General features: G+C 44.4%; 1 protein-coding gene across 2 annotated transcripts; it reads left to right on the forward strand.

The window, feature by feature from the left end:
- Nucleotides 1-1,616: 1,616 nt before the first annotated feature.
- LOC120942936 (kinesin-like protein KIF13A) lies at nucleotides 1,617-20,191 on the forward strand. 2 transcript variants are annotated; one of them, XM_040355904.1, is made up of 8 exons: nucleotides 1,617-2,004; nucleotides 5,358-7,460; nucleotides 9,458-9,708; nucleotides 13,059-13,271; nucleotides 15,146-15,189; nucleotides 18,488-18,767; nucleotides 19,516-19,722; nucleotides 19,811-20,191. In XM_040355904.1, exons 2-8 carry the CDS (start codon nucleotides 5,377-5,379, stop codon nucleotides 19,825-19,827), a joined length of 3,096 nt encoding a protein of 1,031 aa, XP_040211838.1. In that variant the 5' UTR covers nucleotides 1,617-2,004; nucleotides 5,358-5,376; the 3' UTR covers nucleotides 19,828-20,191. The 2 variants fall into 2 exon arrangements, with proteins under 2 accessions (XP_040211838.1, XP_040211837.1); XM_040355903.1 differs by having other exon boundaries at nucleotides 19,868-20,191.
- The last annotated feature ends 1,703 nt before the right edge of the window (nucleotides 20,192-21,894 follow it).

Consider the following 21,894-nt stretch of genomic DNA (forward strand, 5'->3'; position numbering starts at 1 on the left):
ATACAGCAGTGGTGGTGCACACTGGACATCAATGTGCACACTCCGGTCGCCCTCCTGGTAAGAGAGAGAGCAGAGTCCTCTACAGATTGAGAAATGCAGCTCTTTTACTTCCTCCTGGCAATCTCTCTCTGGGAAATGCAGCTCAAATACTCTTGATTATACAGTAGATCAGTGGTTCTCAGGACCCACTAACAGGCCAGGTTTGCAAGATATCTGAAATACATTACAGGTGATACCTGCAATGGGCACAGTAAGGCTTGAAATGGTCACAGTGAGACATGCAATGGGCACAGTGAGGCTTGCAATGGGCACACTGAGGCTTGCAATGGGCACAGTGAGGCATGCAATGGGCACAGTGAGGTATGCAATGGGCACAGTGAGGGTTGCAATGGGCACAGTGAGGCTTGCAATGGGCACAGTGAGGTATGCAATGGGCACAGTGAGGCTTGCAATGGGCACAGTGAGGCATGAAATGGGCACAGTGAGGCATGCAATGGACACCGTGAGGTTTTCAATGGGCACAGTGAGGCTTGCAATGGGCACAGTTAGACATGCAATGGGCACAGTGAGGCTTGCAATGGGCACAGTGAGGCATGCAATGGGCGCAGTGAGGCTTGCAATGGGCACAGTGAGGCTTGCAATGGGCACAGTGAGGCTTGCAATGGGCACAGTGAGGCATGCAATGGGCACAGTGAGGCTTGCAATGGGCACAGTGAGGCTTGCAATGGGCACAGTGAGGCATGCAATGGGCACAGTGAGGCTTGCAATGGGCACAGTGAGGCTTGCAATGGGCACAGTGAGGTATGCAATGGGCACAGTGAGGCTTGCAATGGGCACAGTGAGGCATGAAATGGGCACAGTGAGGCATGCAATGGACACCGTGAGGTTTTCAATGGGCACAGTGAGGCTTGCAATGGGCACAGTTAGACATGCAATGGGCACAGTGAGGCTTGCAATGGGCACAGTGAGGCATGCAATGGGTGCAGTGAGGCTTGCAATTGGCACAGTGAGGCTGCAAATGGGCACAGTGAGGCTGCAGATGGGCACAGTGAGGCATGCAATGGGCACAGTGAGGCAAGCAATGGGCACAGTGAGGCTTGCAGTGGGCACAGTGAGGCTTGCAGTGGGCACAGTGAGGGTTGCAATGGGCGCAGTGAGGCTTGCAATTGGCACAGTGAGGCTGCAAATGGGCACAGTGAGGCTGCAGATGGGCACAGTGAGGCATGCAATGGGTACAGTGAGGCAAGCAATGGGCACAGTGAGGCTTGCAGTGGACACAGTGAGGCAATGCAATGGGCACAGCGAGCCTGCAAATGTGCACAGTGAGGCTGCAGATGGTCACAGTGAGGCATGCAATGGGCACAGTGAGGCTGCAAATGGGCATTGCTGACCCTCTTTTCCACTTACAGTAGCTGCTTCATTTCCTATCCTAGGCTTATACTTCAGTTGATAAGTTTTCCCATTTTTTTGTGGTAAAATTAGGTGCCTTGGCTTATATTTGGGTCGGCTTATACTCGAGTATTTATGATATCTGAAAGTTTTAAAATATTTACAATTAAAAAAGAGAAATCTGTAGACCAGAAGCCATAAACCTGCCTGATATCCAATCCCGAGTCAGACGAGGAACACTCCTAGGACTAATCTCTACTGATAATAAAAGTGAAAGCGCCTTCACCTCCTAAGCAACACGGAAAGCAAACAATCCAGTCAGACCGGAATCAGGCCACACCCTCCGGGAATTCGAGACGAGCAAAGCCGTGAGTAACACAACAGGTGACAAATACAAGAGGGAGATCCTGCCTTCTGTAGGCAACACGGAAGAGGAAGAAGTGCGCAATACAGACGTCCCGATCTCTTTTGTTGGATCTAGATCTCCTCAATGTATATGGAATGCATGATGAGACAACCAAAACTTCACCGGTGAGAAGAGATCAAGATCTGGGAACACGGCAAGAGCAAGATAACACCGACATCAAGGGAACATACCACGAACCTACCTTCATGGTGAGTTCATTACTTTCTATCAAAGGCCCACAATGTTACCATAGCTCTGAACCCTGGATCATATTGTATATATTCTATTCCTCTTTCTTATATGTGTGTACCTTCTTCTTTGTGGTTCCCCTCCCCCTCAGGGAGCGCCTGCCCTGGACGTTGAACAATGTCAATTGCGCGGTCGTGCGACGTGGCTCCCAAACAAAATTGCCGTCTTTTATCCCCATAAATAGAGCTTTCTTTTGGTGGTATTTGATCACCTATGCGGTTTTTATTTTTTGCGCTATAAACAAAAGGAGAGCGACAATTTTGAAAAAAAAAATCTATATTTTTTACTTTTTGCTATAATAAATATTTTTTTCACAGTTTAGGTCGATACGTATTCTTCTGCATATGTTTGATAAAAAAATCGCAATAAGCGTATATTGATCGGTTTGCGCAAAAGTCATAGGCCCAGATTCTCGTAGACGCGCCTATCTATAGTCGGGCATAGCGTATCTCAGATACACTACGCCGCCGTAACTTAGTGAGGCAGGTCCCGTATTCACAAAGAACTTGCACCCAAAGTTACAGCGGCGTAGTGTAACTGTGCCGGCGTAAGCCCGCGTAATTCAAAGTAGGCTGGTGTGGGCGTGTTTTATGGTAATGAATAGTGACCCGACGTGATTGACGCTTTTAACGAATGGCGCATGCGCCGTCCGTGAACGTATTCCAGTGCGCATGCTCAAAATTACGCCGCAAATAGTCAATGCTTTCGATGTGAACGTAACTTACGTCCAGCCCCATTCACGGACGACTTACGCCTAACATGACTTACCCCTGCTTTATGAGGGGTAACTTTACGCCGGCGTATGTCTTACGTAAACGACGTATCTTGATACGCCGGGCGCACGTACGTTCGTGAATCGGCGTATCTAGCTAATTTGCATATTCAATGCGGAAATCTAAGGAAGCGCCACCTAGCGGCCAGCGTAAATATGCAACTAAGATACGACGGCGTAAGAGACTTACGCCGCTCGTATTTTAGCCGAATTTATGCGTAACTGATTCTAAGCGCATAGATACGACGGCTCTCATTCGCTCGGACTTACGACGGTGTACGTGGCGATACGCCGTCGTAAGTCCTTTGAGAATCTGGGTCTGAGCGTCTACAAAATAGGGGATAGAATTATGGCTTTTTTATTATTATTATAATTTTTTTTACTAGTAATGGCGGCGTTCAGCGATTATTATCGTGACTGCGACTTTATGGCAGACACTTTTGACACATTTTTGGGACCATTGTCATTTATACAGCGATCAGAGCTATAAATATGCACTGGTTACTGTGGAAATGACACTGGCAGTGAAGGAGATTAACCAGTAGGGGGGCGGTGAAGGGGTTAAGTGTGCCCTAGGGAGTGATTCTACCTGTAGGGGGGATGGGCTGTGTGTGACACGACACTGATCACCGCTTGCGATTACATCAGCATTTCCCCGTTCTTCCTCACTGTGACATGATCGCGGGTATCCAGGGACATCAAGTCCGCGGGAACCGCGGTCGGAGTTACGGATCTCGCGGCGGGCGTGCCTGTCCACAATGCCTCTTCTTAAAGGGGACTTATATATACTTCCTTCTGCCTGCCCGTGCCATTCTGCCGACCTGTATCGTCGTGCGAAGGTCGTCAAGCGGTTAACAAAGAAAAAATGTGTTTAAGCTCGTTAATAATGTCATTGACAGCTTCTTTTTTTTTTAAATAAAAAGGGCCTTGCGGCTTCACTTCCTGGTTCCCTACTGCGCATGTGCGACTCGTGCTGCGTGATGCCACTAGTCCCTGCTGTCTTCTGGGACCTGTGTGTCCCAGAAGACAGCGGGGGGGAATGCAGGAAGTGGCGTAGATACCTGCGGGTGGCTCGGGTAGCTATGCTCGGAAGTGGGAGCAAAATACCGGTATTAGACAGGTATCTGCTCCCCCCACCCCCGTGAAAGGTGGCAAATGTGACACCGGAAAGGGAGAGGGTTTTCGAAAAGAGGAAGTTCCATTTTTGGGTGGATCTCCGCTTTAAGGGGTACCTCACAAAAGAAAAAGCATGAAGTCCCCCAAAAAATGCATACCGGACCCTTAATCCGAGCATGCAGCCTGGCTGGACAAGCGTGCGCCCCCCTTCCCTCCCCAGACCAAAATCAGGCCACATGTCCTCATCATGAAGAGGGGTACCTTGCCAGGGGGAAACTTTCCCTGGAAAAAGTACCTTGTTACCATCCATGTTGATGAGGACAAAGGCCTCTTCCCCACAACCCTGGCAGGTGGTTCGGGGGTCTGCAGGTGGAATCTGTGGCTTATCGTAATGTTAAAACCCTCTTTAAAAATCAGTGGGAAAGCACGGTAATACCGCGGTAATACCGCCCGCAACGCGGGCGGTATTAACCCTTTTTCGGCCGCTAGCGGGGGTTAAAACCTCACCGCTAGCGCCCGAATATCGCGGTAAACACGACGGTATAGCCGCGCTACAAATAGCGCGGCTATACCGTCACCGCGGCTCCACGCTGCAATGTGAAAGCAGCCTTAGACTTGAAGACCAATAAGACTTCTTATGCCCTATACCAGGGATAAGCAATTAGCGGACCTCCAGCTGTTGCAGAACTACAAGTCCCATGAGGCATAGCAAGACACTGACAGCCACAAGTATGACACCCAGAGGCGGAGGCATGATGGGACTTGTAGTTTGGCAACAGCTGGAGGTCCGCTAATTGCATATCCCTGCCCTATACACACATGCGGGATTTCCAACGAGAAAAGTTCTTGTAGGAAATCCCGAGAGAAAAGCAGAGAACCTGCTCGGTCAGTCTTTCCCTCTACACACGGTTGATTTTCCCGATGGGAAAACTGCGATGGAGCTTTGGTTGGGAATCCCGGCCATGTGTATGCTCCATCACAGTTTTTCCAATAGGAAAACTGCCAAAAACCGCCGGGCAAAAGTCTGCCGGTTTTCCCGGCGGGAAAAAAAGGAAGCAGGTTCTCTTTTTTTGTCCGGAGGTTTTTGGGCAGTTTTCCCGTTGGAAAAACTGCGAGGAGCATACACACGGCAAGGATTCCCGGCCAAAAGCTCTCCTAGCAGTTTTCCCGTTGGGAATCACATGTTTAGAATCACAGCATGCCTCCTATAGCACCCGTGTGTCTGGTGCCATGCACAGACTTAAATTTACTTTTTCGTTTTCTTTTGCTGTGGGGGGGTGGACAGTGCCCCTGCATCCCCTGTTGATGGGCCGCCACTGCTCGAAGGCAAATACACGATATACATACTTTTTTTGTTTTTCACATGTAAGTCTGCATGTTGATAATATAAGCAAATTCACATTTTCTTATATTTTCTTTCTACAGGTTGCCTAAAACTGGGAAAATGAATAACAGCAAAGTGAAAGTGGCTGTGAGGGTCCGTCCTCTGAATCAGAGGGAGGAAGGACTGAACTCAGAGTGTGTTGTTCGGGTCAGTGAGAACCAGATTACCCTTCTGCCACCCATTTCCTGCAAGGAAAAAGACAGAAAAGAACCTCATATCTTCATATATGACAACTGTTTCTGGACAGAGGATAAATATGATACTGGGCAGGAAGACATTTTTGAACATCTCGGAGATGGAGCTCTTGAGAACATATGGCTTGGTTACAATGTGTGTATCTTTGCTTATGGCCAAACCGGATCAGGAAAAACATTTTCAATGATGGGGACAGATGACCAACCTGGTATTGTGCCAAGAATCTGCTCTGCTTTATTTAATAAAGAGTCCAATGACTTGGAAACCATCAGGATTGAGGCCTCTTATTTTGAGATCTATAATGAGGAGGTGAGAGATCTTTTAAGATCAGCAAAAGACCAAAAGAAACTAAGAGTTCGAGAAGACAGGCTAATTGGTCCATATGTAGAGGAGTTATCTTGTCATGCTGTTCAAAGCTATGGAGAAATTAAATTACTGCTGGACCAAGGTAACAAACAGAGGGCCATTGCAGAAACCAAGATGAATGAGCAGAGCAGTCGTTCACATTCTATACTATCACTGACCGTTACACAAACATGTAATGATCACAAGTCTGGAGCCTCCAGAGAGTTGGTGAGTAAGGCCAGCTTGGTAGATCTGGCGGGAAGTGAGAGGTCCTACAAATCTGGAGCCCAAGGCAGTCAGCTTAAGGAGAGTTGTAATATCAACAAATCCCTTTTAACTCTCGGCCTAGTCATAAATTCATTGGCTGAAATCTCGGAAAATAAAAGGAAAAGTCAATACGTGAATTATAGAGACTCTGTACTCACCTGGCTGCTAAAGAACAATCTTGGAGGAAACAGCAAGACGATTATGTTGGCCACAGTCAGTCCTGCAGCAGATAATTATCAGGAAACGCTCTCCACCCTAAGATACGCAGACAGCGCCAAACGAATAGTCAACCAAGCTGTGGTCAATGAGGATGTGAAATCTAAAGTCATAGAGGAGCTACAAGAGGAAATAAAAAGGCTCAGAGAGCAGCTGACAACAACAGAACAAGTGAAGGCAGAAGTACAGGAACTGAAGTTGCATTTGGAAGAAAAAGAAAATCTTCTCAGAGATCTGAAAACCTCGTGGGAAGAAAAGCTGAAAAGGACCGAAATCGCCACTCAGGAATGGCAGAAGAATATAGAAAACATGGGCGTCATTCTTAATAAACAGGATGTCACATTTAGTAATCAATGTTATCTCATCCAACAAAGTACAGCATTAATTATCCATAATATAAATGATATCACCGAGATTGGCTCTGGACCTTCTCAAGACATCCAGATCTCTGGTCCTGAGGCTGAGTGTGAACATTGTGTGATCCGGAAGACAGAAGAAGGAGAGGTTTTTCTAACTCCAGTTGACAATTCAAAAACCCACGTCAATGGCTTCTTGTCCAAAACATTGACCCAACTGTGGCATGAAGATAAAATACAGATAGGAAACAATGTATTTATTTTACACCTTCCCAACAGACCAAAACCAGAATATATGAAGACAAACGTTTCTATTGAGGCTGAGGCTCAAACATATGATGAACTGAACACAGAAAAATACATCCCACCCATATTATCTAAAAGAGACAGCTGGAATGGTAGCATGACTGAGGGTGAGAAATCCAAGACTGACTCAACAATGTCCGAAATACACAAGACAACTGAAGGCTTCACACAAACCATTCCAGTCTCTGATGATGACTGTAACTCTTCTAAAAACAAACAAATATCTGATATCTTCACCGAAATCTCTAATAAGACCAACAGCCCCCATAATAATGTTAATACCACTGGAAATACCCAATCGGAATACCAGGAGATAGGTGTGGGCACACAAGTACAACACTCCATGGTTCAATGTTCACTGCAGTATGGGGAGGCCAGTTCTCAAACTTCTAAAACTTTACAGAGCAGCAATTACTTTCAGAACACTCCACATCAGGAATATAAATGTACTTTACCAAGGTATTTTTATTTTTGATAAATATATTTTTTATTTTAGGACATATGCAATAGCAAATGACAGGCCATATACTGTATAACACAAAAGATAGGCAATAGAATTTGCTCTCTTTGGGGATCTGGCACAAATAGTGTTGCAAATTGTTATCCCCTTTAGCCTGACGCATTTCGGGAAAATGTATCCCTTCTTCATGGACATTGGAGAAGATAATTTAAGAAACATTCAGCATAAGGTCATGAAATCGAAAATTTATAAAAGTAAAACTTTTAATATAGTTTAGATGGAAAAAACAAGGAAGCTTTCTGTTGCATGTCCAAAAACCCGGTGGACAGCACCCTCTGGGTCTGGTACGGCCCTCACAAGGATCCCCAAGGGACGCTCCCCACACCTCACCCAAGATGGAGGACCATCTATGAGGTAAGCCGGCTGAGTCGTTTCAAATCCCGGAACAGCAGCGCATGCTGCTGTTCCGAGATTTGAGACGACTCACCCGGCTTACCTCATAGATTTAATACTCTACCAAGGGCCACTCATCATTTTTCAATGATCCTCCATCTTGGGTGAGGTGTGGGGAGCGTCCCTTGGGGATCCTTGTGAGGGCTGTACTGGACTCAGACGGTGCTGTCCACCGGATTGGTGGACATGCGACAGGAAACTATCTTGTTTTTTCCATCTAAAACGATATTAAACGTTTTTCTTTTATACATTTTCGATTTCATGACCTTATGCTGAATGTTTCTTAAATTATCTTCTCCAATGTCGCTGAAGAAGGGATACATTTCCTGAAACGCGTTAGACCTAAGGAGATAATCTTCCAATTGCCAACAGGCAATGTTCGAGTCGAACATAAGTTTGACTCGAACTCGAAGCTCATCCCTAGTGGCCAGCATTTGTACCCCCACTGGGTTTATTTGTACATTTCTGCATAACATGCTCACAATCACACATTTTAGAGATTTTCCAGCATTCTCTACACTTGATAATGAGCACTTTTGATTCTCAGGGGTTCTCAAAATTAATGCTGATAAGACTGGTCCCTTGTCTGTGTGATTATCTCTAGTCAAGTTCAAATTTGTTGCATCATTTGGGTCAAAACATCCTTTATATTGGTCATACATGAGAACATCTGAGGGCTTGTAAAGAGTTGATTGGCCTTTGCATGATTCTCTGCTCGCCTACAGTAGAATTCAAATAACCCTTTTGGTGAATGTCAGTCATCTTACCATTACACAGGCCCTTTTTTTCAGCTGGAACTTGGTGGAACTGAGTTCCACCACCTCTGGCTCAGGCCCTCTGCTCCCTGCTGACCACTATTACTTGAAAACACAAACGTCTGGCTTCTATGCTTACAACAGACTTGTTCCCCAACAGCACTCACATGTCAGATATCCTGAGCGGCTCCCACTGTGTGAAGGATGGGGACAAGGGAGATGCAGGTACACAGGCTGCAGTGCAAATGCCAACATCACCACTGGATGATCTCCCCGCAAGTGAGAGAGGTGGAGCCAACTACAGTATGCGGGGAGGTACTAGAGCTGGCTGGGGGCTTCAGCTTAATACAGCAACAAAAATAAGACACGTGGAAGATGGTGGAGCTTTTAAGGAGATGGGGAGAAGATGGTGGCAGTAGAGGGGGGGTTGCATACAGAGGTCAGAGGTGAAGAGGGGTAAACATGAGATGTGGATGGGGATGCAGAGGGAAACAGCTGTGGAAGAAGGCACTCTGCACTCTGTACATAATGACCCTGTTAAAACCCTCCCACTGTTAGCGAAATTTGACCACACCCACTATTTGATGCGGTTTTGAGGGTGTGTGTAAGGGACGGGGGGAGGGTTATGATTGAGTTACTGTACCTATTTTCCGAGAAAAAAAAGCTCTGTCATTACAGATTTGTACTGAGGTGTTGACAATAACAACTTGTATGATAACAGGCTTGTTTTATCTCCCCTTAAATATCTCAGTTTTAAGGCACTACTTTCTCCTGTCTATATGTTTCAGTGGTGGTGGAAGAAGGAACACACATGGGATCTTCTGTTGGGACAAGGATACTGATCTACAATGGCTGACAGATCTCCTTCCAAGGACCTCCATCTCAGACGCCTCTATCTGCTGTATTTCACATCCTCCTGGAGATTACTGGAAAATTGAGGTTCATAAATTCTCTCCAATCATTTTCTGTCACTCATTCACTACACGGGCTAAGTGGACTCAGCTGGAGGAATTTCTTAGACATTGTACAGACGTATGTGGTAAGTGATGTACAGGATGAAATAAATAAATATCATTGCAAAAGAAACAACTACGACAGCAATTTCCACCATGCCGAGTGGCTATCCAGCTGCCTTGTCACCACAGGGGGTTGGCCATCATTTCCAGCTTCTAGAGCAGTGGTCTTCAAACTATGGCCTAAGGGCTGGATGCGGCCTTTTGCTTTCCTTTATCTAGCCCTTGGGGCACTCAGTGGCGTCACTAGGGTTGGTGTCACCCGGTGCGGGAAAACATGGTGTCACCCCCCTCCACCAAGTATAGTCCCCACTCAGTACAGACCCGCCTCCCTCAGTCCAGACCTCCCCTCTACACGAAGTATAGATCCCCTCTCTTAGTACAGACCACCCTCTCCACTATGTATAGACCCCTGTCCCTCAGTCCAGACCCCCTCCCTCCTTACAGACCCCCTCTCCACCAAGTACAGACCCCCTCTCCTCTAAGTACAGACCCCCTCTCCTCTAAGTACAGACCCCCATCCCTCAGTAAAGATCCCCTCCCTCAGTACACACATCCCTCTCCACTTGTGCTTGTTTGGGGGTGGGGGGGGGTTAGATGTGCTGGGGGTGCTTTGGGAGGTGAGAGGGCTTATTCTTGTGGGAGGTTGGATTTAAAATCCAACCTCCACTTCTAGCATAGGTTCTTTCTTCTCCAAAGTGTCCCCCACATATTCTGGGGGGGTCTTAACTCCCCCCCACACATATCTTAACTCCCCCCACCTCCAATTTAACGCAGGTGTCCCTCTTCTGGTAATAGTTCTGGGGACCCCACCACCTCCACACGGCCGGGCTCAGCTCCAAGCAGACGCCACCAGTGCAAGAAACTGCCTGGCTGGGGGAATTCTGCTCCCCACCTCATCCTGAAAGCGCTGGCGGCGGTGCTCCTGCCTACGGGTGTCACCCCTCTGGCGGGTGTCACCCAGTGCGGACCTGCAACGTCTCTGGGGGCACTATTCCTCCCAATGACACCAAGACGGAGGCACTATTATTTTTACTGACACCTACAATGGGATATTGTTATCCCTACTGATACCAACAATGGGGCACTATTCCTTCCACTGACACCATTAATAGGGCACTATTCCTCGGACTGACATCAATGATAGAGCACAATTCTTACCTCTAACACCGAAGATGGCACATTATTTACTCCCACTGATGTCAAGACATTTTAATTCTGCTGGCCACACTTCAACCCTCTATGTTCTGAAGCACAGTAAACTTGACCCGACCCTTTGTTTTGAAAATTTGGAGACCTCTGTTCTAGAGGGATCACATAGGTATGGCATAATCATAGTTACATTGGTCCAAGCTGGATCAATGTAACTATGTAAAAATTGCAATTTCTTTTTTTAAATCCAGTGCTGTAAGTGTTTAGAGGAGTAGTAAAGGGATTCCTATTGTTTCAATAATACTGCAGCAAAGGGTGATCCGATTTTCTAACTAACTGAACTTTCTGTTCATCAAGAAAAAACATCTAGTTGACTCCTTTGGTCAACAAGTGCTAGGCAGACACATCCTATATGCTAGGTTCGAGGACAAGTTTGCTTTGCACAGTCATTGATCTACAGAGGAATGGATTGACTTGTATTTAGAAGATAAGAGGTATATCTTGATCATCCCAGTCTTGGTTCTTGGTTTAGATGTTCCTATCCACTCTTTTTCCCACTCTAGGTAATAAAATACAAGGTCTGGAGATTTGAGTGCTCCTATCTTGATGCTGAAGAGTTGTGTCCTTAGGTGATGGTCCTCTTCTCCCTTATGTGGACGTTTTTTTATTCCTAACTAGTTTTCTTTACTTTCCCTTTATTTTATTTTGGATTGTTCAATCAACTCTTCACTGCCTTAAACTATAACAATAGAAGCAGTGTATCTGGGGAGGTGTCACCTCAGTTAAGACCTTGGGAACTGGACCTACACCCCACGCTGCTTTGGCCACTAAATCCTGCTTGGGCACACATTGGCACTGAGTGTAATAAGGGTAGTTAGCCACAGTGTGCTTTACAGGTCCAGGGCCGTGGTCCATTTCTATGGTTGCATTTTCTGATTAGAGGTCAATAACGCCTTATCAGCAGCACAGCATCAAACAATTTTTCATAGTGACTGGAAAGTAGAAAGATAAATGCTCAGAAAAGTTTGTTTACTGTTGGTTTTAAAGAACAAACAACAAAAGATTAATTTTGGCTACAAACCATTTGAGGCATACAGTACCTTGAAAAAGTCATAAAAATGTCTATGCCAGGGATCCTCAAACTACAGCCCTCCAGCTGTTGCGAAACTACACTTCCCATGAAGCATTGTAAAACTCTGACATTCACAGACATAACTAGGCATGATGGGAATTGTAGTTCCTGAACACCTGGAGGGCCATAGTTTGAAGACCCCTGGTCTATGCCGTGGCTTGTGATTAAAGGATTCATTGCGAAATCATAGTCAAAGCATTCCAAAAATGGAAAGGGTTAAAATATTGCTGACATACAATCAATGTTAAACATCATGCTTGGGCTGACTCAGGCATATCAGGGCTGGTGTTGGGGGCAACCAAAAGTTGTTTAGGCGACAGATGTCGCATGGGAATCCACCCAATGGAAGGAACAGACCACTAGTTGAACCCGTAAGGGTCAGTGATGTGGATTGGACCCAATGGATCTGGCAGAGGACTCCTAACCACCGGATGGTGCAGCTGGTGTAGTTGGGCCATGTGCTGGATATGATGTCCCCAACACAGAGCGTTGTCGGACCGACTCACTTCAACGAGGCTTGGGATGGAATGCAGAGGCATTAGTAGAGCATATAGAAGGCTGTCAGTAGTCTGTAGTCACGATAAAGTGTTTTGGGTGTGGCCCTAAAAATCATCAATTCTCCGAACAGTGCCGGAACTTTTTTTAATTACTTTTATGCCCCGTACACACGGTCAGAATTTCCGGCAGAAAAGTCCGATGGGAGCTTTTGATCGGAAATTCCGACTGTGTGTATGCTCCGTCTGACTTTTTCTGTCGGAAATACCGACAGCAATAGATTGAGAGCTGGTTCTCAAATTTTCCGTCTGAGTTTCCGACGGAAGTTTTCCCGTTGGAAATTTCGTCCGTGTGTACAGGGCATTAGTGTTGTCATCCAACAAGAACAATTCAAATATTTTTATATACATTTAAATACTGTATGAGTGCTTTTCCATTTGATTGCAATGTATCTGTCTGAAATGCAGGGATTTCACATGAAGCTCCTTATTTTCACCCACATTTCAGGGAAACAAAAAACGTCAAATTCACTCATCCCAAGTTATAAATACAGTATGTACATTTTTTTCTTACACTTTACAATTGTCACATGTCCAGGTAAACGTGTAATCATTATCATGGCGGATGTAATGGATGGAGACGCTGAGCAGACAGTGAGGAAAGATTGGGGAAAATGGAAATTCTTCGACTGTGACCTCGTGACCCTGACACGCCAAGAAATAGACTCGGTCAGTACAAACAGGTCAGCCCTACAGAGAGCATTGACTGAGAAGATTGAAAATCTGAAAAGAATTCTACAAACATCTACAGGTAAATGTATAATTATTTCTACTTTATCCATTATCCATATCCTCACTGTCTATAGAATTCAGACTTCTTCTTTTACGTATTTGTGTAGTACTACAGTATAGTCAAGTAAAGTCCAGAGCATGAAAATTCCATTAATCGGGTGGTGGTACTATTCTACCACTTCTGAATTCTGGACAGTGTTGTCACCCTCAGATCAGCGGTACCTGCAAAATCTATAGAGGCTCATGGTGATGAGGCAGGTGGTGTGACTATCGGCATTGTCACTACTGATAGGCAAGTTTATTGGTCAATGGCTTCCCACACCTAACCCACTCTCATTTCTTTTAAGCACTTCAGCCCCGGAAGAATTGGCTGTTCAATGACCGGGCCATTTTTTGCGATACGGCACTGCGTCACTTTAACTGACAATTGCGCGGTCGTGTGACGTGACATGGAGATCTTAATACCTACCTCACTCACACGCTTAAAGATACATAAAATAAGTGATTAAAACCTTTTGTCTATATAAGAATTAAAAACAAATGATAACTTATATATATTTATACAGAAAAGAAACTTGTATAAATCTGATATTAGCAACTATAACATAAATGATACAACGTTAAAACAAAGATGTTACCAATGATACAAAGTAATACAAATAGGAATATTACTATAATGGACACATCATTATATCAGGAAAAATTGTAGGAAAGGAAGAGTTACAGAAAAGATGAAGAAAATGAAGGAGGTACATTTGCAGAGAAAAACCTTACGTCACCATGCTCCTTAGATCAGATCATCAGGCTTAGATAGAGCGGGGGTGCCTTTCTGTACTGCTTTATACCCCCCATGACCCTACTTCCCCCCTATCCAGGTTCCAACTCCCCTGGGACCTTGTCATTGGTCCAGAGTTTCTCAAATTCTGATTGGCTGTAACTGAAGCATCCTAAATCTTCATGATCAGGTCTAAAACTTCCGGTGCCTCTCGGTCTACTACATGTCTATGATTTAATAAACAACCCCTTTGATCCCCAGCCCAACCAGTTACCACATTAGCATGTTAACGGGCCCCCTGGTGAGATGGAGCCTCTACATCTCAGAGGCTGGGTTCACACTTGTCCGACAAATGCTTCGACATCGGGAGCTCATGTCGCATGACGTGTGAAAATCAATGTTTTCTTATGGAAGTCGTCTTAACTGGTCCGACACAAGTCGGTCTGACTTTGAAAATGCTCCGTGTACTACTTTGGTCCGACTTTGATCCTACTTCAGCCCATTGAATATCATTGAAGTCGGATCAAAGTAGGATCCTTGTCCTTACCAACTGACTTTTGACATCCGACATGGTGATTATAGCAGCAGTAAAAGGAATTTATCTCACACTGGGATTGTTTTGATTGGTCAAAGGACAAGTCAGACTATCACAAAGTTGTATCAAAGTAGTATCCTGTTCATTCAAGTCGAATGGATGTAGGACCGATGTCACAGAGCAAAGTAGGATGAAAGTCGAATGACTGTCGTGTCGTACCAGTGTGAAAGGGGACTTAGGCTGGGTTCACACTGATACGACACGACAGTCAGGCCTCGTACACACGTCCGAGAAACTCGACGAGCAAAACACATCGTTTTGCTCGTCGAGTTCCTTGTGAAGCCTAACGAGGAAATAGAGAACATGTTCTCTATTTGGCTTGACGAGTTCCTCGTCGGTTTCCTCAGCCAAAAGTGTACACACGACTTGTTTCCTCAGCAGAATACGGCTCCAATCGAGTTTCTGGCTGAATTCTGCCGAGAAACTCGGTCGTGTGTACGGGGCCTCATACGTATTGTCTGTCTCTGGCTGGTTTTGGTGTACCAGTCCTCTGCTTGTGTTTTTACATTATTTCTTTCCACAGACAAAATTACTGTGCCATGGATGTGGAAAATGTCAAGAAAGGAGGTAAGAGAGTTATTTATGTGAAAATACAGCAAAAATCGAATGTAGGTTCGATTGAGACTTAAAGTTTTTGCTTTGCTGGAATCTCTGAGAAAATCAGAACACTTTGGTGAAGTTTGTCGTTTTTGTGAAATGTAGAACATTCGTTTGGGGAAGGTGAAATTAAGGTGTCTGTGTGGTTTGTAAGGGTGCGATAGGCTTTTAATAGTTTCTAGGGAACTTATTTTTAAAAACTGACCTTTTCTGCAAATTAAAAGTCTACTTATATAGAGTATATCCTCCACTCCCCAAAATCAAAAAGTTTAAAAAAACAATTATAAAGTTTGCTAAAAAATAAAAAATACTTACATTGGCGCACGTTCCAACACTTCTGGGAGCCACTGTCAGTGCACTTCCTGGGACAGCTAGATACTCAGAATGACCCAAGAATGTATTCTTGCAATAGATTGAAGCACATTCTTATGGGATTTTGAGAACTCAGCTTAAAACCTAACAAGCTCAAGGCAATATGCTTTTTCTTTGTAATGAGCAGAAATCAAGAGGAATCTACTGAAATTTCACATTTGATTTGCTGCACTTGTAACCAAAGGAAAGGCCAACACCCCCTTGGGTTCTGGGGTGGGAAAGAACCCTTCAGAGGTCATAGGGTTCTGCTCAGTTTCAAGTGGCCTAAGCCCTACACCCGAAACTCACAAAACACACTTTAACACAGGCCACTGGAAAGGAGTTCCTTACCCCAGGACAACCCTCAACAAACATAGGTTGTCTTCCTTTGGTTCCCTCTACATGAAACTCAAGGATCTTTTTTCCAATTTAAACCCGACAAAGCCCACAAACGGCCTACACCCGAAACTCACAAAATACACTTTAACACAGGCCACTGGAAAGGAGTTCCTTCCCCCAGGACAAACCTCAACAACCTTAGGTTGCCTGCCTCTGGTTCTCTCTACACAAAACTCAAGGATCCTTTATCCAACTTAACCTCGTCAAAGCCCACAAGTGTAGACGTAATCTCTAACTTTGCCTTTTCCTAGGACAGAATGGACATCGGCTCCTGAATCAGAAACAGAGCCCACTCAGATGCTAAGCTTCTCTCTTTCTCTTCATCTAAGAAGCACCCAGCAGGAGAATGTCCAGCCAGGCTCCTTTAAAAAACGTTACTTTCCGAATCTGGCTAACAATCATTGTAGTAAGAAATAGATGTGCATTCGTTTTCGTCCGAATGCATTTTCATCCAAATTTCAGTTCATTTTAACAAACAATAAAAAACGTGCAGAATCCAAAATCTGAAAGATCCAACATAAAAAATGCTTTATTTTCGTTTAGTTGCGACAACAGTTGGATATAGATAGAAGATTCGACATGACGGTGACAATAGCGATCTGTGTCTATCGAACCTGCGGTCGAATGTGCCTAACCTAACTCTATTAGTCCAAGATTATTCGAGAGAGAAAAGATTTTTGACATTCTAGAGACATGAAGATTCGACGAACCAGCTAAAAACATACGATCGCAGCGAGCAGACATTTATGGTTAAATGCTCCGCCCATAGGCTAAAGAAGAATTCTAATGTTGGTTGACTAGTAATAATAATTAATAAATATAATTATTACTAGTGTCATACAACATTAGAATTATACTATAGCTTGTGGGCGGAGCATTAGACTGGAAATGTACGATCGCGGCGTCGTACAGTTTAGCTGCTTCGTCTAATCTTCTTAGAACATCCGACGGACACCATAAGCCTTCAATGACAGATTCAACCTTAATTAAACCGGATTTTCGGACGAATGCATTTTTTTTACGAAACAAAATAAATAAAAATTAATTTCGGGAGTAACTAAATAAATTTATTTTCCAGACGAAACCGAAATTCCAAAACTAAATATTTCAGTGTGCACATGTCTAGTAAGAAAAAGTAATCAGTTATTACCTTCTCCAGCAAAGTAGAAATCTAAGGCCCCGTACACACGACCAAACATGTCTGCTGAAACTGGTCCGCGGACCAGTTTCAGCAGACATGCTTGGCCGTGTGTAGGCCCGAGCGGACCATTTTCGGGGGGGGTTCGGACAGACCTACCGTACATGTCCGGCCGCCTGCCATCCCTCGCATGCGTCGAATGACTTTGACGCATGCGTGGAAGCATTTAAAAGGCAGGCCCGCCCACGTCGCCGCGTCATTGTCGCGGCGACACCGCGTCATCGACACGCCCCGCGTATTGTTTACGCACGGACTTCTGTTCGATGGTGTGTACAGCCATCGAACAGAAGTCCCCGGGCAGACATGTCCGATGAAAACGGTCCGCGGACCGGTTTCATCGGACATGTCTGCTCGTGAGTACAAGGCCTCACACTTTTTTAGGTGGCAACGTTTTTTTTTCTTCTAACCTGGTGCTTAATCAGTTCTCATAAATAGGGTGTTTTCTCTTAATTCTTTCTGCCCCTCTCAGTCCCAAGGGTATTTCATCCCCAAGTGGTATTTACAGCCCATGACACAGCATATTTTCTAGCTCATTTTGATAGGGAATATCTATCTACATTTTCCACGAGCAACACTCTACTCCCTGACCTCACTCGTCTACCTTAGTCCCATCGCTTGGTCTCCTCCTTAAGTCCAAATGACTGGCCCGCCGCCCAGGACTCTAGAGGCAGGACCCACTCTTTAGGGGACCTGACACCCTGTTACACACTAACTTCATCTCTATACGTGCTCCCATTGTCCATTCAGCATATAGCAGAGAAGACATCATACAATGATTGAACCTGAGAACAAGACAGAGCAGAATGAAGCCTCGTACACACGATCAGTCCATCCGATGAGAACGGTTAACCGATGAAGATGACTGATGGTCCGTCGCGCCCACACACCATCGGTTAAATAACCGATCGTGTCAGAACACGGTGACGTAAACCACAATGACGTGCTTAAAATAAACGAAGTTCACTGCTTCCAAGCATGTGTCGACTTTATTCTGAGCATGCGTGGATTTTTAACCGATGGTTGTGCCTACCATGTGCCTATCAGTTAGGAATCCATCGGTTAAATTTAAAGCAAGTTGGCTTTTTTTTAACCAATGGTTAAATAACCTATGGGGCCCACACACGATCGGTTTTGACCGATGAAAACGGTCCATCAGACCGTTGTCCTCTGGTTAACCTATCGTGTGTACGAGGCCTTAGTGATGCCAACATCTGCAAAATATTAGTGAAGCAAAAAAGTAAATGCTGAAAACGAATTTTCATAGTACATATCTGTAGCTTTCACCTTTTAATGTGTTTGCCATTTATTTCCCATCTGCAGCTTCACGTGAAGAAAGTTGAGGTTGGGATCTTCTCCAGATCGAGTGAGAGTGATTACTCCTGGTTGGTGAACCTGCTGAGATCGGCAGATTTCTGCGGTTGGGTTCAGAGCGTCACCCCGTGTTATATATCCAATAATGGATTCCAGAGGTTCAGACATGACGTGTCTCAGTGCACATTTGGTATTTTGTATCACACAAAGAATTGGGGAAGAGTCAATGTGACCGATGTGAATGATTCGGTGTATGACGAGGAGCTGCAATATCTTCATGACAGACTTGGTAAGAGAAGATTGGTCATATCATTATATAATAAGGATCACACAAAGTAAGCCTGTTTTTTCTTTACTTGGCTCCCAAACAAGATTTAAGTCCTTTTTCCCCACAAATAGAGATTTCTTTTGGTGGTATTTGATCACCTCTGTGGTTTTTATTTTTGCGCTATAAACAAATAAAGAGCGACAATTTTGAAAAAAAAAAACAATATTTTTTACTTTTTGCCATAATAAATTTCCCCTAAAAACTATATAAAAAAACAAATTTCTTTCTCAGTTTAGGTATTCTTCTACATATCTTTGGTAAGAAAATCGCAATAAGTGTCTATTGATTGGCTTGCGCAAAAGTTATAGCTTCTACAAAATAGGGGATAGATTTATGGCTTTTTTATTAATGTTTTTTTTTTTACTAGTAATGGCGGCGATCTGTGATTTGTATCGTGACTGTGACATTATGGCGACACATCTGACACTTTTGGCCCTATTTTGGGACCATTGTCACTTATACAGCTATAAAAATGCACTGATTATTCTGTAAATAACACTGGCAGGGAAGGGGTTAAGTGTGTCATAGGGAGTAATTCTAACTGTGTGGGGGGATGGGCTAGCAGTGACTCGCCATTGATCACTGCTCCCGATGAGAGGGAGCAGACGATCAGTGTCCTGTCACTAGGCAGAACAGGGAAATGCCTTGTTTGCATAGACATCTCCCCGTTCTGCAGCTCTGTGACAAGACTGTTGGTTTGTGTCTACAGGGAAGGACAATGTGATTGTGGTGATTGATGATATGAATGAAGTCCGTGATCTGGAGAAGAACAGGATCCTGGAGAACCAGCCCAGTATCCGGGGGCTCGCCCGGGATCTCTTCCTGTTTAGTCTTAATGAAAAAATGGCAAAGTCTGATCCCCGACACAAGTCAAATCTCAAGAGAAAAATGGCACACCTGGAATCCATAATAAAAGGTACGATTTTTGAAGTGGGCTTTTCGTGTACCTCTGCTTTGTAGGGAGATGTCTCATTTACATAAAATTACATTTTTTTTTCATTAAGGTAATCTTTATTATTGAAGAACAGAGTCCTTCTGACGTTTTAATTTTCATACAACAGGAAGCGAACATGTATAGTGGGAGAAACAGAAATGGTCTTCTTCAATCCATCTGCTTCGAAAGGAGTCCATGGCCACTTCCAACATGATCTTCAAATACAGCCACATATTATACAGTGTTATGACATGGAGAAGATGACCCAATCAGATGAGTTGTATGTGAGACATGCATAGAATGTTATTTCTGTACAAATCATTAGGAAGACCTCATCTGGAACATCCAGTTCAGCTTTGGGCACAAAATCACAAAGAAAGGATATCGGGGAACTGGAGAAAGTACAGAGAAGGGCAACCAAACTGATAAGAGGCATGGAGGAGCTCAGCTATGAGGAAAGATTAGAGGAACTGAATTTATTCTCTCCTGAGAAGAGGAGATTAAGAGGGGATATGATCACCATGTATAACTTCATAAGGGGGGATATGATCTCCATGTATAAATACATAAGGGGGGATATGATCTCCATGTATAAATACATAAGGGGGGATATGATCTCCATGTATAAATACATAAGGGGGGTATGATCTCCATGTATAAATACATAAGGGGGATATGATCTCCATGTATAAATACATAAGGGGGATATGATCTCCATGTATAACTACATAAGGGGGGATATGATCTCCATGTATAAATACATAAGGGGGATATGATCTCCATGTATAAATACATAAGGGGGGGTATGATCTCCATGTATAAATACATAAGGGGGATATGATCTCCATGTATAAATACATAAGGGGGACATGATCTCCATGTATAAATACATATGGGGGATATGATCTCCATGTATAAATACATAAGGGGGGACATGATCTCCATGTATAAATACATAAGGGGGATATGATCTCCATGTATAAATACATAAGGGGGGGTGTGATCTCCATGTATAAATACATAAGGGGGGGACATGACCTCCATGTATAAATACATAAGGGGGATATGATCTCCATGTATAAATACATAAGGGGGGATATTCTAATCATGTATAAATACATAAGGGTGGGCTGGAGCAACAGGTGGGGGGGTCTGTGGTCAGGTCTGTCTGCCACCCCCTCCCCCTTTCCCCCCCCCCCGACTGATAGGACACCAGCCACCACTGGGATCCATATACAAAAAGGACAACAATTTCAGTGTTACACACAAGTATATTTAAATATGTCTATACATATATTACACTGGCACTTGTTAACCTCCAAGGTGGAAATAGGAGATACAGGGGGTCATTAACTATAGCACCGCGGTGCTAATTACCGCAAATTAGCACTAATTAGCGCTAAAATAGTATTCACTATGGGCCATATTCTTAAACAAGTTACGTAGGCGTATCAACAGATACGCCTACGTAAGTCCCTTTCCTATGTTTAAGTGTATTCTCAAACTGAGATACACTTAAACATGCCTAAGATACACCAGCCTGCGCCGTTGTATCTTAGGCTGCAATATTTACGCTGACCGCTAGGTGGCGGTCAGCGTAGAATATGCAAATGACTACTCACGCCGATTCTCGAACGTACGCTTGCCCGCCGTAGTGTTTTAACGTCGTTTCCGTAAGCGATACGCGGCGTAAAGATAAAGATGCCCCCTAGGTGGCGTACTCAATGTTAAGTATGGCCGTCGATCCCGCGTCGAAATTTCAAAATTGAACGTCGTTTACGTAAGTCGTCCGTGAATGGCGCTGGACGCCATTTACGTTACAGTCAAAACAAATGACGTCCGTGAGACGTCATTTAGCGCAATGCAAGTCGGGTAATTTACCCGACGGAGCATGCGCATTACGATCGGCGCGGGAGCGCGCCTAATTTAAATGATCCACGCCCCCTGCCTGGATCATTTGAATTAGGATGGCTTACACGGGTGGACTTTACGCGATGCCGCCGCAAGTTCACAGGTAAGTGGTTTGGGAATCCGGCACTTGCCACTTAAACTTGCGGCGGCGTAACGTAAAGTACATACGTTCCGCCGCCTGAAATGTATGAGAATATGGCCCTATAGCTCTGGTAGAAAAAATACTCCCAAAATCAAATTTAC

The sequence above is a fragment of the Rana temporaria genome, chromosome 6, assembly GCF_905171775.1.
Source record: "Rana temporaria chromosome 6, aRanTem1.1, whole genome shotgun sequence".
Taxonomy (NCBI): Eukaryota; Metazoa; Chordata; class Amphibia; order Anura; family Ranidae; genus Rana; species Rana temporaria.